This window comes from Bufo bufo, chromosome 3 (assembly GCF_905171765.1).
Source record: "Bufo bufo chromosome 3, aBufBuf1.1, whole genome shotgun sequence".
In the NCBI taxonomy this organism is placed as follows: domain Eukaryota; kingdom Metazoa; phylum Chordata; class Amphibia; order Anura; family Bufonidae; genus Bufo; species Bufo bufo.
In genome coordinates, this window is record NC_053391.1 from 184,944,122 (window position 1) to 184,959,556 (window position 15,435).

Genomic DNA, 15,435 nt, shown 5'->3' on the forward strand with positions numbered 1-15,435 from the left:
TTGCAGTGCCAGAGACATTTGCTGGACCATCAGACTGTTGTAGTGAAGGAATGTTACTGTATTGGTTATTGTAAATTAATTGTGACCATGAAGACATATTTTCTACTGATGTAACACCGCTACATTGTGTGAACTCTCAACCAGATCAGTTGTTAATCTATTCATGCTGCTCATGTGTGATTACGGCTAAGTTCACATCTGCTTACAAAAAAAACACCTGAAAAAATAGTGCTATGGTAAAATGATCGACACCATGACAGAAATCCCATGGACCCCATTATAGTGAAAAAGGCTGTTGGGTGCCATTAGTGTGTCGTGATGGATCCGCCAGTGCTGTGATTTTTGTTTTCCTATTCCTATAATGGAACAGGAAAATAGAAATATGAGCAGAGATGAACCTTTGGCGTTACGCAGTTATGTTACTAGGTACTGTAGATTGTATAAGACATAAATACCATGCACACTATTAACAGAAACAACCAACCTAAGGGCCCACATTTACAGGACGGGGACCCTCGCTTTACCTTAATTGGTGTGGTCTTCCGTGCCGGATTTGGATTTTCTCTCCAGTTAAGGCCAGACACCAGTTTTTCATAATTAATTTGCTCATCATTTTCTTTATGCCTGGAAAGAGCAAACAAAAGATATTACATGAACATGCAAAAGTCCAAAGAAACAACTCCAGCCGCGTGCAAGTAATTAAATGTTTGACTGTGGACATTGGCTCCTGTCCAGCACTGAGACCAATGAATATCACACAGGCCAGGATTACAGTTTCATAACTTTTTAACTTTTTTTTTTTGCTATCTGATTTAGTACCAATCCCAAAAAACTTCCTAAACTAGAAACATATGTGAGCACGGAGCAGTTGTTGCTTACTACACATATTTAGTTACATGTTGACATGGTGAGTTTGTTACACTGTTGGGAGTCTGGTGTTCCTTTGTACTGCTTTCCTTCTATCATCACTTCTTGTCTGTGTCCTATTGACTCAATTTTTTCTGGGTTTTTTTCCATGCTTTTCTATAACGAGAGCCATTTAGCTACCAAGACCTTTTCAACTGAAGTCTATGAAACATCATTCTTACAATGAAATGTGCGTTAAGCAGAGATTTTTATTATTATAATTGCAGACAAGCTAAGTTAGAGAAATGGGAAAATTATATCTTGTAGTATATAGAAAATGTAAGTCAAAAATAGGAAAGAATGCCAAAGATTATGCGTTTTTTTTAAATATAATTGCCCTCGTTCCCCAGAACAAGTCAAATTCCTTGTAATAAATAAATTGATTCTGATTTAAAAAAAACAATGCGGTTTCCAATATATTTTGTGGTCCAGAACACAGCCTTGTGGCACCTATTAGATGTCTTCACTACCCAGTAAATACTAGACCCAGTAGACCAGGAGTGCACAAACCAGGGCCTGAGGGTCAGGTGTGGCCCACAGTAGAATTATGTGTGGCCCCCAACAATTGACACACAGTTAAGCATGTGTGTGTGTGGCTGCTCATGTGTTTCCATGTCAGAGATATAAGGACTGACACACAACTGAGCGGCCGGGATGGGCAGGTACTAACGATGCAATCTGTGGCTATATCTGTAACCCCATATATCAGGAGAATGAGGTCGCCCCTGTTTACTCCACTAAGAAAGATTTGAGTTAGAGAGATGGCTAATGCTCATCATGCAGCCAGACCAGGATACTGGTATGGGGTCTATGGTGAGAGGGGGCCTGGCGCTTAACTTTTTCTCTTGCGTCCTGACACAGAATCTTAGTATTTTCGCCAGTCACCACAAGTAGGAGCTTAGTTCATAGAGATCTTTACAACTTCCATGCCGTTCAATGGTAACTGTATAAATTTCTATGCACTGAGCTCCCCTAGTGGTGGCTGCAGGCAGACCGTTTTATAATATACTGTGTGAGAGGAAGCAGGGTTTATAAATGTATGGAGCGGTATATATGTATTTATTATATCAGTTGTCTGGTGTAAATACATTCAGGAGTATGGTGTCCAGAACAGGCACCATATTTATAAAGTTGGGCAAACTAGGTGAGACAGACCATGACTTTTGGAGGTAGCAGCTCTCTCCATTATAGATTATAGGGGTTGTGAAACCCTAAGCTGTTGCCACACAAAGTGTTCAATGGAGAGAGCCACTTGCATGTACCATCTGGCCCTTTCTGGTGTGCTGATAGGGGAGAAGAGGACCACCATTCTCCTGGAGTGGAGTGGGAGTCCTGGAACTGAAGCTGCACTTTTGATGTGCCAAAATATATTTTAAAGGGGTTGTCTGACTTATAAGAGAACTGGATATGAGTACCAGAGCAGTAGCAATGTAAATGGTGTGGGATCAAAGAGACTCTGCCACCACGAAATACAATGCAACCTGAAAGCAGCATGTTATAGAGCAGGAGAGGCTGAACAGATTGATCTTTTTGTGGGAAAAGATTTCATAAAAACTGTAATTTATATTTCCATATCTTTGCTTTTTCCTATAAACAGCTATCGGCAGAGGGAGGAGGTGTCATCAGTGATCTGTATGAACACATATACAGAATGCTATCAATCACTTATAACCCCTCCCTCCTGTACCGATAGGTAATCACAGGAGGTGGAAAATGCTAAGATATAAATGAATAATTACAAGTTTTACTGAATCTTTTCCCACAAAGCTATATATCAATCTGCTCCGCTCCTCATGCTCTATAACATGTTGTCAGCAGATTGCATTGCATTTTGTGGTGACAGGTCCTCTTTAAGTGGTAGGTATATGTTTGTTTCTTATTTTATCATTTGGGCGAGAAGGCACTAGGGGTTTTATAAGACAGACAACCACTTTACGTTTCATTGAGACCACTGGGAGTTGTTTAAAATGACAAACAGCTCTTGGACCAGAAAAGGTTGCGCTCCTCTGCAGAAGACTGGAATTAGATGCCAAGGCAATCAAATACATAGCTTAGAATGTTTACACAAAGATGGCGTCCGACATTTCCCAATTAAACTTTATGTTTAAAAGACCAGACAAATGGCGCAGAGAATAGTGCCTGAGATAAAGGTATTCATTTATTATTTTTTTACAGCAATTGAGGGCGTTAGTAGAGTTTTAATTATATCCCGAGTTCTTGCTCTGTGACTACCACTGATTACTAGAATGAAAAGATACAGAGCTTATTTGGTTCATGGTATCCCTTCTTGACTTCATTAAAGAGAGACAAAGACATAATAATATATTCCAATAGTCTGTCGATGACGAGCGTGATAGTCAGGGACTGAAGGGAAACAACAATCTGACATGCATTCCAACCTACTTGAACTACGAGTCAGCGCCAGTTTCAATAAATGGTCCTAAGAACTTCTGACTTACATTGATAACATGTCTGAGGTTCTTGAAAACTATACTTACACTTAAACGTTTTTAGATTATTTCATTTACTCCATTGCCATTAACGCCCAGATGTATAAGTTTTCAGTATTTATACAATTTAATTAAACTTCACTTCATCATCACAATAGATTTCCATGAAACTGTTTCAAAAAGAACATATGGTATATACCTATGCCAGTACATGTCCTGAGTCTAAGTACTTACTTTTCTAATACAATGCGAAGAAGGTCATCTGCCAGAGGCATTTTAAAGGCTTTACAAATTATTCTAGTTTCTTGGAGTGGAAGCAATCCTTTCCTACAAATCATAAATACAAATCATAAATTTACAGTATAACTAAATTGTCAGTGAATTAAAGAAGATAAATAGATAAATAGATAGATAGATAGATACTGTAGATAGAAGAAAGGTAGATAGATAGATAGATAGATAGATAGATAGATAGATACCTTAGATAGACACTGTAGGTAGATAGATAGATAGATAGATAGATAGATAGATAGATAGATAGATAGATAGATAGATAGATAGAACACAAAAGAAACAGCAGCACAGTCGATGAAGTGATGTTGGGTGCAATCCCTTCGGGACAATAGGCAGTAGTCCACTGAAAGATCCAAATTGCGAAGATGAGGCAGCACTCCAAAGCTAGTGTATGGGTGATGGACCTGTTTATTCCCAAGGCAAAGTTTCAGCCCTGAAACGTTGCCTTGGGAATAAACAGGTCCATCACTCATGCACTAGCTTTGGAGTGCTGCCTCATCTTTGCAATTTAGATAGATAGAAAAATAGACAGATATGAGACAGCTAAATAGACAAGAGACATTCCCTCCCACTACAGGACAACTGTTTTCCCTAGCCTGAGGTAAGCCCAGGAGCAGGGGCGTATCTTCAATGAGGCAGTGTGAGGAGGCTGCCTCAGGCAGCACCATCTAGGGGTAAATGGAGGGTGGCAGCAGCGATGCGCATGTACCAGTCCTTTTACACAACAGTGCATACTGTGTACAGTACTCTATGGTGTTACTACCCAGCTCAGGATGTGCCTCCTCCACTGCTGTATTGAGGGGGCAGCACGTCCTGAATTTCAGCTACAGGGTGCTTGCAGGACTTTTGAGAGTCCAAAAGCAGCAGCACGACAAGCGCACCAGGACCTTGCTCGGAGTGGGGTGACCTCATATGAGCATGTGGGAAGCATCAGGTCGGGAGGAGGATGTGCCCACCAGCGTCAAGAAACAAGTGCAGGCCTAGATCAGAGGCCCCCCTACCAGTCATGCCTTCCTATGTCATCCTACAAAATATGGGTGTAAATGCTTGTATATATATGTGTGTGTGTGTGTGTGTAAATTTGTAAGTGTACATATGTGTGTATTAGTGCATACATGTCTAGTGTCTATATATGTGTCTGTAGGTGTGTAAATATGTATGTATGTATATATATATATATATATATATATATACACACCGGTGTATATAAATATACACATGTATGTGTGTGTCAAGCTGGGGGCACTATTATATTCTTGAAGGGAGCCAATATGCAAAAAATTATTTCAAGCAGGAAGCACAATGTATAAATTATATTTTTAGAGGGCTTTTTCAGGGGATACAGTGCATGATATTATTTATATCTGGGGTACAATGCTTTGTATTATTAGTTATGGTACAGTGTGGTATTATTAGACATATTATTGATTACTAGCAGGGCTTTTTTTCTGGCGGAACGCACCGGAACGGCGTTCCGCCACCTTTTGACATCGCAGCCTGCCATGCTCCAGCATCGCAGGCTGCGATGTATCAGCGGGGAGGGACTAGGAGGAGGAGCTGGGGGCTGGTGCGTTCACTGTGCTCCTGCCCCCAGCTCCAGTACAGTTATAGAATGTGTAAAATTAATAATGATTCTATTCATGAGGCCCCCTCTGTAGTAGAACATTCAATATATCCATCCTACTCACAGGGCTGTTATCGTAATCCAGGCCGGCCGGGCAGACGAGCGGCAGCGTCACTGACTGACGTCACGGGCCTGCGCCGCCTGCTTCATTCATAAAGTAGCCCGGGCAGGCACGTGACGTCAGTCAGTGACGCTGCCGCTCGTCTGCCCGGCCGGCCTGGATTACGATAACAGCCCTGTGAGTAGGATGGATATATTGAATGTTCTACTACAGAGGGGGCCTCATGAATAGAATCATTATTAATTTTACACATTTTATAACTGTACTGGAACGGCAATGGGGGGGGGGTCTGTGGATGGCACTGTTATGGGTTAGGGGGTGTCTGTGGATGGCACTGTTATGGGGTGGGGGGGGTCTGTGGATGGCACTGTTATGGGGTGGGGGGGTCTGTGGATGGCACTGTTATGGGAGGGGGGGGTCTGTGGATGGCACTGTTAAGGGGGGGTCTGTGGATGGCACTGTTATGGGGTGGGGGGGGGTCTGTGGATGGCACTGTTAAGGGGGGGTCTGTGGATGGCACTGTTATGGGGTGGGGGGTCTGTGGATGGCACTGTTATGGGGTGGGGAGGTGTCTGTGGATGGCACTGTTATGGGGTGGGGGGGTCTGTGGATGGCACTGTTATGGGGTGGGGGGGGTCTGTGGATAGCACTGTTAAGGGGGGGTCTGTGGATGGCACTGTTAAGGGGGGGGTCTGTGGATGGCACTGTTATGGGGTGGGGGGGTCTGTGGATGGCACTGTTATGGGGTGGGGGGTCTGTGGATTGCACTGTTATAGGATGGGGGGGTCTGTGGATGGCACTGTTATGGGGTGGGGGGGTCTGTGGATTGCACTGTTATAGGATGGGGGGGGTCTGTGGATGCCATCCCCAGATCCCCCATTAACAGTGCCATCCCCAGATCCCCCATTAACAGTGCCATCCCCATCTGGGGGGTTTCTTTGCTGGGCTGGACTTTTATAGCCCCCCCAAATTTTACTTGCATCCCTGTTCTCTAAAGGGGCGGTTTTAGGGGCGGTCCTAGGGGTGGGTAGGGGCGTGGCCAGGGGAGGGGGGCTGAGTTCCACCACCTTTTCTCTGAGGAAAAAAAGCCCTGATTACTAGACATTAAGCCCGTTACAATAACGGATGCTAGAACAGCAGTGCATAAACATTAGTAGGAACAGTCTATATTAAATAGCTGAGACGGCTGACAATGACTGGTGGCTGAGACAGTTGACGCTGACTGGTGGCTGAGACTGCGTGTACTGTAACTGGTGGCTGAGATGGCTGGCACTGACTGGTGCTGAGACTGCGGCTGTAGCTGAGACTGTTGACTGCGGCTAATTGCTGAGACTGCTGGCACTGTGACTGGTGGCTGGGGCTGGTGGCACTGACTGATGGCTGAGACAGCTGGCACTGATTGGTGGCTGAGATGGCTTGCACTGACTGGTGGCTGAGATGACTGGCACTGACTGGTGTCTGAGACTGCGAGCACTGTAACTGGTGTCTGAGACGGCTGGCACTGACTGGTCTCTGAGACGGCTGGCACTGACTGCTGACACTGGTGGTGCTGAGAGTGTTGACTGCAGCTAATTGCTGAGGTGGCTGGCACTGACTGGTGGTACTGAGACTGCTGGCACTGTGGCTGGTGGCACTGACTGATGGCTAAGACGACTGACACTGACTGGTGGCTGAGACTGCAGGCACTGTGACTGGTGGCTAAAACTGCTGCCACTGACTGTTGGTGCTGAGACTGCGGCTGGGCTGTGGCTGAGACTGTTGACTGCGGCTAATGGCTGAGACGGCTGGCACTGACTGATGGTGCTGAGACTGCTGGCACTGTGACTGGTGGCTGGTGGCACTGACTTATGGCTGAGACAGCTGGCACTGACTGGTGGCTGAGACGACCGGCACTGACTTGTGGCTGAGATGACTGGCACTGACTGGTGGCTAAGACGGCTGGCACTGACTTGTGGCTGAGATGACTGGCACTGACTGGTGGCTAAGACGGCTGGCACTGACTTGTGGCTGAGATGACTGGCACTGACTGGTGGCTGAGACGACTGGCACTGACTGGTGGCTGAGATGACTGGCACTGACTGGTGGCTGAGACTGCAGGCACTGTGACTGGTTGCTGAGACGGCCGACACTGACTGGTGGTGCTGAGACTGTAGCTGTGGCTAAGACTGTTGACTGCAACTAATTGCTGAGACGGCTGGCACTGACTGGTAGAGCTGAGACTTGGCTGTGGCTGGTGGCACTGACTGGTGGCTGAGACGGCTGGCACTGACTGCTGGCACTGACTGGTGGTGCTGAGACTGCGGCTGTGGCTGTTGATTGCGGCTAATTGCTGAGACGGCTGGCACTGTGACTAGTGGCTGTGGCTGGTGGCACTGACTGATGGCTAAGACGAATGACACTGACTGGTGGCTGAGACTGCGGGCATTGTGACTGGTGGTGCTGAGACTGTGGCTGTGGCTGAGACTATTGACTGCGGCTAATGGCTGAGACGACTGGCACTGACTGATGGTGCTGAGACTGTTGGCACTGTGACTGGTGGCACTGACTGATGGCTGAGACTGCTGGCACTGTGACTGATGGCTGAGACGGCTGGCACTGACTGGTGGCTGAGACGGCTGGCGCTAACTGGTGGCTGAGACTGCGGGCACTGTGACTGGTGGCTGAGACGGATGGCACTGACTGGTAATGCTGAGACTGTGGCTGTGGCTGAGACGGTTGACTGCAGCTAATTGCTGAGATGGCTGGAACTGACTGGTGGTGCTGAGACTGCTGGCACTGTGACTGGTGGCTGTGGCTGGTGGCACTTACTGTTGGCTGAGACAGCTGGCACTTACTGTTGGCTGAGACAGCTGGCACTGACTGATGGCTAAGACAACTGACACTGACTGGTGGCTGAGACTGTGGGCACTGTGACTGGTGGCTGAGACGGCTGGCATTGTGACTGATGGCTGAGATGGCTGGCACTGACTGATGGCTAAGACAACTGACACTGACCGGTGACTGGGATTGCAGGCACTGTGACTGGTGGCTGAGACGGCTGGCAATGACTGCTGGCACTGTGACTGGTGGCTGGTGGCACTGACTGATGGCTGATACGACTGGCACTGACTGTATACGGACCGTATAGGGAACACAAAGAAACGGCCCGTACACTCGCAAAAAAAAGTTTGTGTGAACTAGGCCTTAGAATGAGACTCCTATAGCAATACATAGAGAAACTGACTTACTGATCACACATAAGATACCGTGCTATTTGGAAAGTCTAATTGCTGGTCACATGACACGGTTAAGGAACAGAAGGGAGGTTATAACTCACAAATACAGACACTGGTAAGAAAATTACATTCAGTAAAGTTTACATCATGTACCTTCCTAAAGGGTCAGAGAAATTTTTTTTGGGTGGGAGTTCTCCTTTAAACAGTAGGACTGGAGGGGAAGGGTTAGATCGATTCGGCAGGGGGGAAGGGGAGGGGGTCCAATTAAATTTTTCACCTCAAGCAGCAGAAATGCTTGATGCCCAGGGGGAATAAATACAGGGCTGAGTGCCTCATTCAGTGGAGCTGAAGCTGCATGACCTGCTGACTGCGGAGAGTCTGATTGAGTGTGTTGACCAAGTACCTAGTGAGGTGACAATACTGTTTAGTTAGCGTTTGTTTTGTTGTTTAAGTTCTATTTTGATGTCATGGATTCACTCAAGTGACTGTATAACTTGAAAGGAAAATAAACGATTTTGATTTTACCTTTCATGGTCATTGTATATAAAGGCATCATAGAGTTTACTAAAATTTTCAAATGACTTTTTCTTCAGATGTTCTTGGACTACAGCCATCAGAAGACCTAAGTCAACTTCTAGCTTCTCTTGAGCACTGTAGTGGCGTCCAACAGTCATTATTTCATGTTCTGTGAGATTTCTATCACAAATTTCCACCATGACATTCCTGGAAATAAAATGAAATCATGACTTTATATTTAATTAAAGCAGAAAAATTACATGTAGGAGGAAAAACCGGTAACGTATTTTAGAAAACAATTAAAAGTATCCAGGGATTTCAAGGACTATCTTAAAACAAAAGGACACGTGTTTTATACACCAGTCAGAAATCAGGAAGGAACCTTCAATCTATTTAATACTTATCTAACAAATATTGTTTATAATGCGGACTACAACAATTCAAACAAGTTTCCATATTTCACTATAGAACCACCTGTATGGACATTTCATGTTCTCATCGGTTTCCTTTGGGTATTCTGCCTTTCTTAGACACTTTGCAAACATGTCTCTGTTAATTGGCAAGAAAGTGAAACAGTATGCGTGAATGCATAGAGCATACGAAAGCTCTAAATAGAACAGAACAGAATAGAATGTAGCCAGGGGTATTTTACCCATCACAAGCTGGAAATACTCATGTATGGCAATGAATGGGCCACTTGGGATTTAAAGAAAATCTAGCTGATTAAACTAGATAACTAAGATATTTTCTCACCACAAACTAATTTAACTTTGTAAGAAGAAGGGAGGTCTTTATGGTCAGAGATTACGCAAACGTACCAATAAATCATTGATTTCAATAGAGGCGATCACACAGACAGGAACACACACATGCACACTTCTCAAAAAGAAAGGAAAATCATACAATACCAGAAAAAGCAGCTGCTAACACTCAGATAATGCACTTATCGGATGAACCGCACATGGTTTATTGCTGGCAATATATTTAGTAAAAAGAAAGAAGTGCTGCACCCTCTACTTTGATTGACAGGGCCAGGCAGTGAAAACCTCATGATACCTGTCCCTGTCAAAGTGGAGGAGGCACAGCAGTTGCAGAGAGAGCAGAGCCTCTAGGTGTTACAGCAATGCCATAGTTGTTCCGAGAGGTTCTTTTACCAAGCAACGCGGGCACATATGAACATGGGTCCAACACAGACGCCTTCATTTCCAATCGCATATAGGTATAAATCTGCTGACAGATGCCATTTAAGAGAAAATCATGACTGAGCTCAGCTTAGCAGCCAACACATATTTTGCCCCAATCCCTTGTACAGGTCCTTTTAAAAAATTTAGCATATTGTGATAAAGTTCATTATTTTCTGTAATGTACTGATAAACATTAGACTTTCATATATTTTAGATTCATTACACACAACTGAAGTAGTTCAAGCCTTTTCTTGTTTTAATATTGATGATTTTGGCATACAGCTCATGAAAACCCAAAATTCCTATCTCAAAAAATTAGCATATCATGAAAAGGTTCTCTAAACAAGCTATTAACCTAATCATCTGAATCAACTAATTAACTCTAAACACCTGCAAAAGATTCCTGAGGCTTTTAAAAACTCCCAGCCTGGTTCATTACTCAAAACCGCAATCATGGGTAAGACTGCCGACCTGACTGCTGTCCAGAAGGCCATCATTGACACCCTCAAGCAAGAGGGTAAGACACAGAAAGAAATTTCTGAACGAATAGGCTGTTCCCAGAGTGCTGAATCAAGGCACCTCAGTGGGAAGTCTGTGGGAAGGAAAAAGTGTGGCAGAAAATGCTGCACAACGAGAAGAGGTGACCGGACCCTGAGGAAGATTGTGGAGAAGGACCGATTCCAGACCTTGGGGTACCTGCGGAAGCAGTGGACTGAGTCTGGAGTAGAAACATCCAGAGCCACCGTGTACAGGCGTGTGCAGGAAATGGGCTACAGGTGCTGCATTCCCCAGGTCAAGCCACTTTCGAACCAGAAACAGCGGCAGAAGCGCCTGACCTGGGCTACAGAGAAGCAGCACTGGACTGTTGCTCAGTGGTCCAAAGTACTTTTTTCAGATGAAAGCAAATTTTGCATGTCATTCGGAAATCAAGGTGCCAGAGTCTGGAGGAAGACTGGGGAGAGGGAAATGCCAAAATGCCTGAAGTCCAGTGTCAAGTACCCACAGTCAGTGATGGTCTGCTGCTGGTGTTGGTCCACTGTGTTTTATCAAGGGCAGGGTCAATGCAGCTAGCTATCAGGAGATTTTGGAGCACTTCATGCTTCCATCTGCTGAAAAGCTTTATGGAGATGAAGATTTCATTTTTCAGCACGACCTGGCACCTGCTCACAGTGCCAAAACCACTGGTAAATGGTTTACTGACCATGGTATTACTGTGCTCAATTGGCCTGCCAACTCTCCTGACCTGAACCCCATAGAGAATCTGTGGGATATTGGGAAGAGAAAGTTGAGAGACGCAAGACCCAACATTCTGGATGAGCTTAAGGCCGCTATCGAAGCATCCTGGGCCTCCATAACACCTCAGCAGTGCCACAGGCTGATTGCCTCCATGCCACGCCGCATTGAAGCAGTCATTTCTGCAAAAGGATTCCCGACCAAGTATTGAGTGCATAACTGAACTTAATTATTTGAAGGTTGACTTTTTTTTGTATTAAAAACACTTTTCTTTTATTGGTCGGATGAAATATGCTAATTTTTTTAGATAGGAATTTTGGGTTTTCATGAGCTGTATGCCAAAATCATCAATATTAAAACAAGAAAAGGCTTGAACTACTTCAGTTGTGTGTAATGAATCTAAAATATATGAAAGTCTAATGTTTATCAGTACTTTACAGAAAATAATGAACTTTATCACAATATGCTAATTTTTGGAAAAGGACCTGTATAAGAAATGGATGGTATAAACCTTGAGCCAGTTACTTTCACCCTTGGTTGCTAAAAATCCAGTTCATGTAGCATTAGGGATAAATGCACAGATTTACATGGTCTTTCAGGATGGGGCCAACCTAAGTTAGGGAGATCACCCATAATAAAGACCATGCTAGCCCCTGTAGCTATGGTACAGTCTCAAAAAGGGTTTAGACAAATTCTTAAAAGTAAAAAAAATAAATGCTTTATGAAAATGTGTAGAAATCTGAGTCCCACTTCCTTCTGGGATTCACGTCCCCACCTATCCCTTGGTTGAACTTGATGGACGTTTGTCTTTTTTTAACCGTATTAACTATGTAACTATGTAACTATGTACAGGAGAAGCCAGTGTTTATTCACCCCAATACCTTATATAAGACATAAGTGGCATAAACGTGGAACCAGTTTCCTTCACACTTGGTTGCACGTGCAGAATGAGGAATACCTATACAGAGATACATGGCTTTTCAGGATGGGACCAACCTGAGTTAAGAAGCCCACCCTCCATGAGACCCATACTAGTTTCAGTAGCTATGGTACAGGTGAAGCCTGTGCTTATTTTGCCCTAATACCTTGTATAAGACATAGGTAGCCTAAACCTTGAGCCAGTTTCCTTCATATTTGGTTGTTAAAGGGGTTTTCCGGGATTTTAATATTTATGACCTATCCTCAGGTCCGACACCTTGGCACCCCCACGATCAGCTGGTTGAAGGGAAGGCCATGCTCCATGCGAGTGCAGCCTTCCCTTGTTTGTTTACCTGCTTGCCGTCGACAGCGCAGTGGTGAGCAGGTGTAACTACAATTCACTTCACTTCATTCACTTCTCTAGAACAGGAACAAGCCGTCTCATTGAAATGAATGGTACGGCTTGTAGTTACACCTGCTCACCACTGCATTAACGATGGCGAAGGGAAGGCTGCATTTGCACTGAGCACAGCCTTCCCTTCAACCCGCTGATCGGTGGGGGTGCCCGTTGTCGGACCGCCACAAATCTATCCTGAGGATAGGTCACTTATATTAAAATCCCAGAAGACCCCTTTAATGATCCAATGCATGTGGATTTGACTGATCCCTTTACATGAAAGCTACACAAGTCCCAGTAGCACAGAAAAGGCTAGTGCTTATTTGCAAAAGAGATGAGCCATCAAGGTTCCTTATAGTGAAACGTAGTATGGGAAAACAGGGCTGAGTTCTCTTTCACACTGACATTAGAAGAGTAGAAGAGGCCCACCTGAATTGGGGACCCCATTTTGATTACATGTCCCAGAAACCTAACTCTATTTTAAAAGTATAAAGGATGTTCCTTACCCACTCAAGGGTTCTGACAAGCTACATATTTTAATTGGATCTAATCAAGTGTGTACAGTATGTACGCCATGAGTGCACATGCTCTCGTCCTACCCTATCAATTATGCCTTCTTTACAAAAGAAAAAACGAATGCCTGCCTGGAATCTGACTGAAGCATCCATGGAACACGATGTTCTCTTCCACCTTGCATGCAAACTTCTCACACTGATACTTGAGCAGAGCACAATGTGTGTCTCACAATGCACTCAGGATGCCAGGGAAGGGCCGAAAAAGAAAGCTGGTTACTTAAAAGAGGAAGCTATCTTTGTATCTGAGCCAAGTTGAATTTAGAATATCTGTACAAGTACAATAGTCAGTTGAAGATGAATATGAGAGCTATTCAAGAGCGCTGTACTACCACCCAGAAGACAAGACGTGACCCAGCCAAATATTTGCTGCACATACCATATTTAACACAAAAACTATTGTTACATGACATCATAGCCACAGCTGACAACGCATGTGGTATTTTCTCTCTTTCTCTTCCCCTTATTTGTTTTGCTGGCAAAGTCAAGCCTATGAGAACTGCCAATTGCAAATCATGGCCAGTCTTAAGGGAAGGTGTGACTATCCGTCACTGATATTTTCTCCCCTTATACCATTGGGGTGCTCGGAATTATTTATACAATTAGCGGTCCAACTGTTCCCCAGTATGGATTGTCAAACTGCAGCTACTTTGAAATTGAATGCATTTAACCTTCAAAACTATCTAGGTTGGCAGATGTTGCCATCTGTATCATGGCTTGTAGCGTAGCAGCCACTGTAACTAATCATGAAATCTGTTTAAACCATTCAAATGAGGGCAGACATAACGTCAGAGAACGGCTGGGCCACCTGCATCAATAGACACTTTTATATAATCTTGATAATAACGGATTCATCATCTGCAATGTTCAAATCGTCTATATAAAACTAATACTGTACTAGGGTGGAATTATCGCCATAGCAGTCATGGTGGCTGCTATGCGTTCTGCAGTAGCATGGTGGCCCAGGCTTTTATGGATAACTGACATGGCAGCCAGGCTCAGGCCTGAGTCTGACTGCTGTGCCTGTCATCCATCATGGCCCGGGCCTCATTCTCTGGACTGTGACCTCCCAAACAGGCACGATGCAGTGACATCATTGCGTTTGCTGAGCTAAGTAGAAGAGCGCATGGGTCAAGGATCATCTCTTGGCCTGTCCACGGCCTGTGTGCTCTCCTGCTCAGCTCAGCAGGCTCGATGATCTCATTGCATTTCACTTGCTGGGAAGAGCATGATCGGCTCCATTCATCGGGGGAACCAGGCTAGGTGAGAATTACTTTTTTATTTTTTTAAAATCTATAGGGGCTTTACTACTGTAAGGGAGGCAATAAAGGAGTAGGACTATTGTGTGGGGCCACTAAGGGGGCATTTTACTGCGTTTGGGCACTAAGGGGTATTCTACTGTGTGGGGGCTCTAAGGGTGCATGACTACTGTGTAGGGGCGCACATGGATCATAATTACTGTGAAGGGGAACTAAGCGATTATTGTGCTGTTAGGAGGGCACCACAGGGCCCAGGCGGAATACTGTACTTAAACTCTTGACTCTCCTGTCCAGTGCTAGTAAGCATTTTATTTTAATATTTTTTACATGACTACATCAGTGGGAGTTTGTATGGTGAGCATGGGCAGTCTCGTTAAGCTGCAGGTGGAGGGGGGGGGTTGTGGGGAAGTCGCTCAGGTGGGCCCATTGCAAAATTTGGTATAGGGCCCAGCTGTCACGGTGGGGAGTGGGGGAAAAAAACCACCGTACAATGAGGAGCAAATGGGAAAACAACTAGGCAAGAGGCTGGGATAAGGAAGTAGGTCACCTCCTAAAGCATCCCTAATCCTCGCCCTAACTCCTCACCGTATCACCGTATGAGTGGACCTGGATGGTAGGACGTCTCATACTTAGGAAACCTAACACCTTGAGTCGCCCTGATTATTCCTCAAATAAAGAAAGGGCAGAGACGACCTGTTCATTCCAGACACAGATGAACAGGCGTCTCCACCAGCCTAGCTGCAATTAAAAAGAGAAGAGACTGTATACAGTAACTGGATCAGCAGGTAAGTACACCATACAACACA

The 15,435-nt window shown here is 44.8% G+C and overlaps 1 protein-coding gene across 2 annotated transcripts in view; it reads right to left on the reverse strand.

The window, feature by feature from the left end:
• The window catches only part of EFHC2 (EF-hand domain containing 2), a 103,362-nt gene that overhangs the window by 12,456 nt on the left and 75,471 nt on the right, over positions 1–15,435 (reverse strand). For both annotated transcript variants that reach the window (XM_040421837.1, XM_040421836.1), the window contains exons 12-14: positions 9,076–9,273; positions 3,591–3,683; positions 525–624 (exon numbers count right to left, since the gene is read on the reverse strand). In XM_040421837.1, the coding sequence (XP_040277771.1) occupies positions 525–624; positions 3,591–3,683; positions 9,076–9,273 (391 nt within the window). The remainder of the gene's footprint in view (positions 1–524; positions 625–3,590; positions 3,684–9,075; positions 9,274–15,435) is intronic.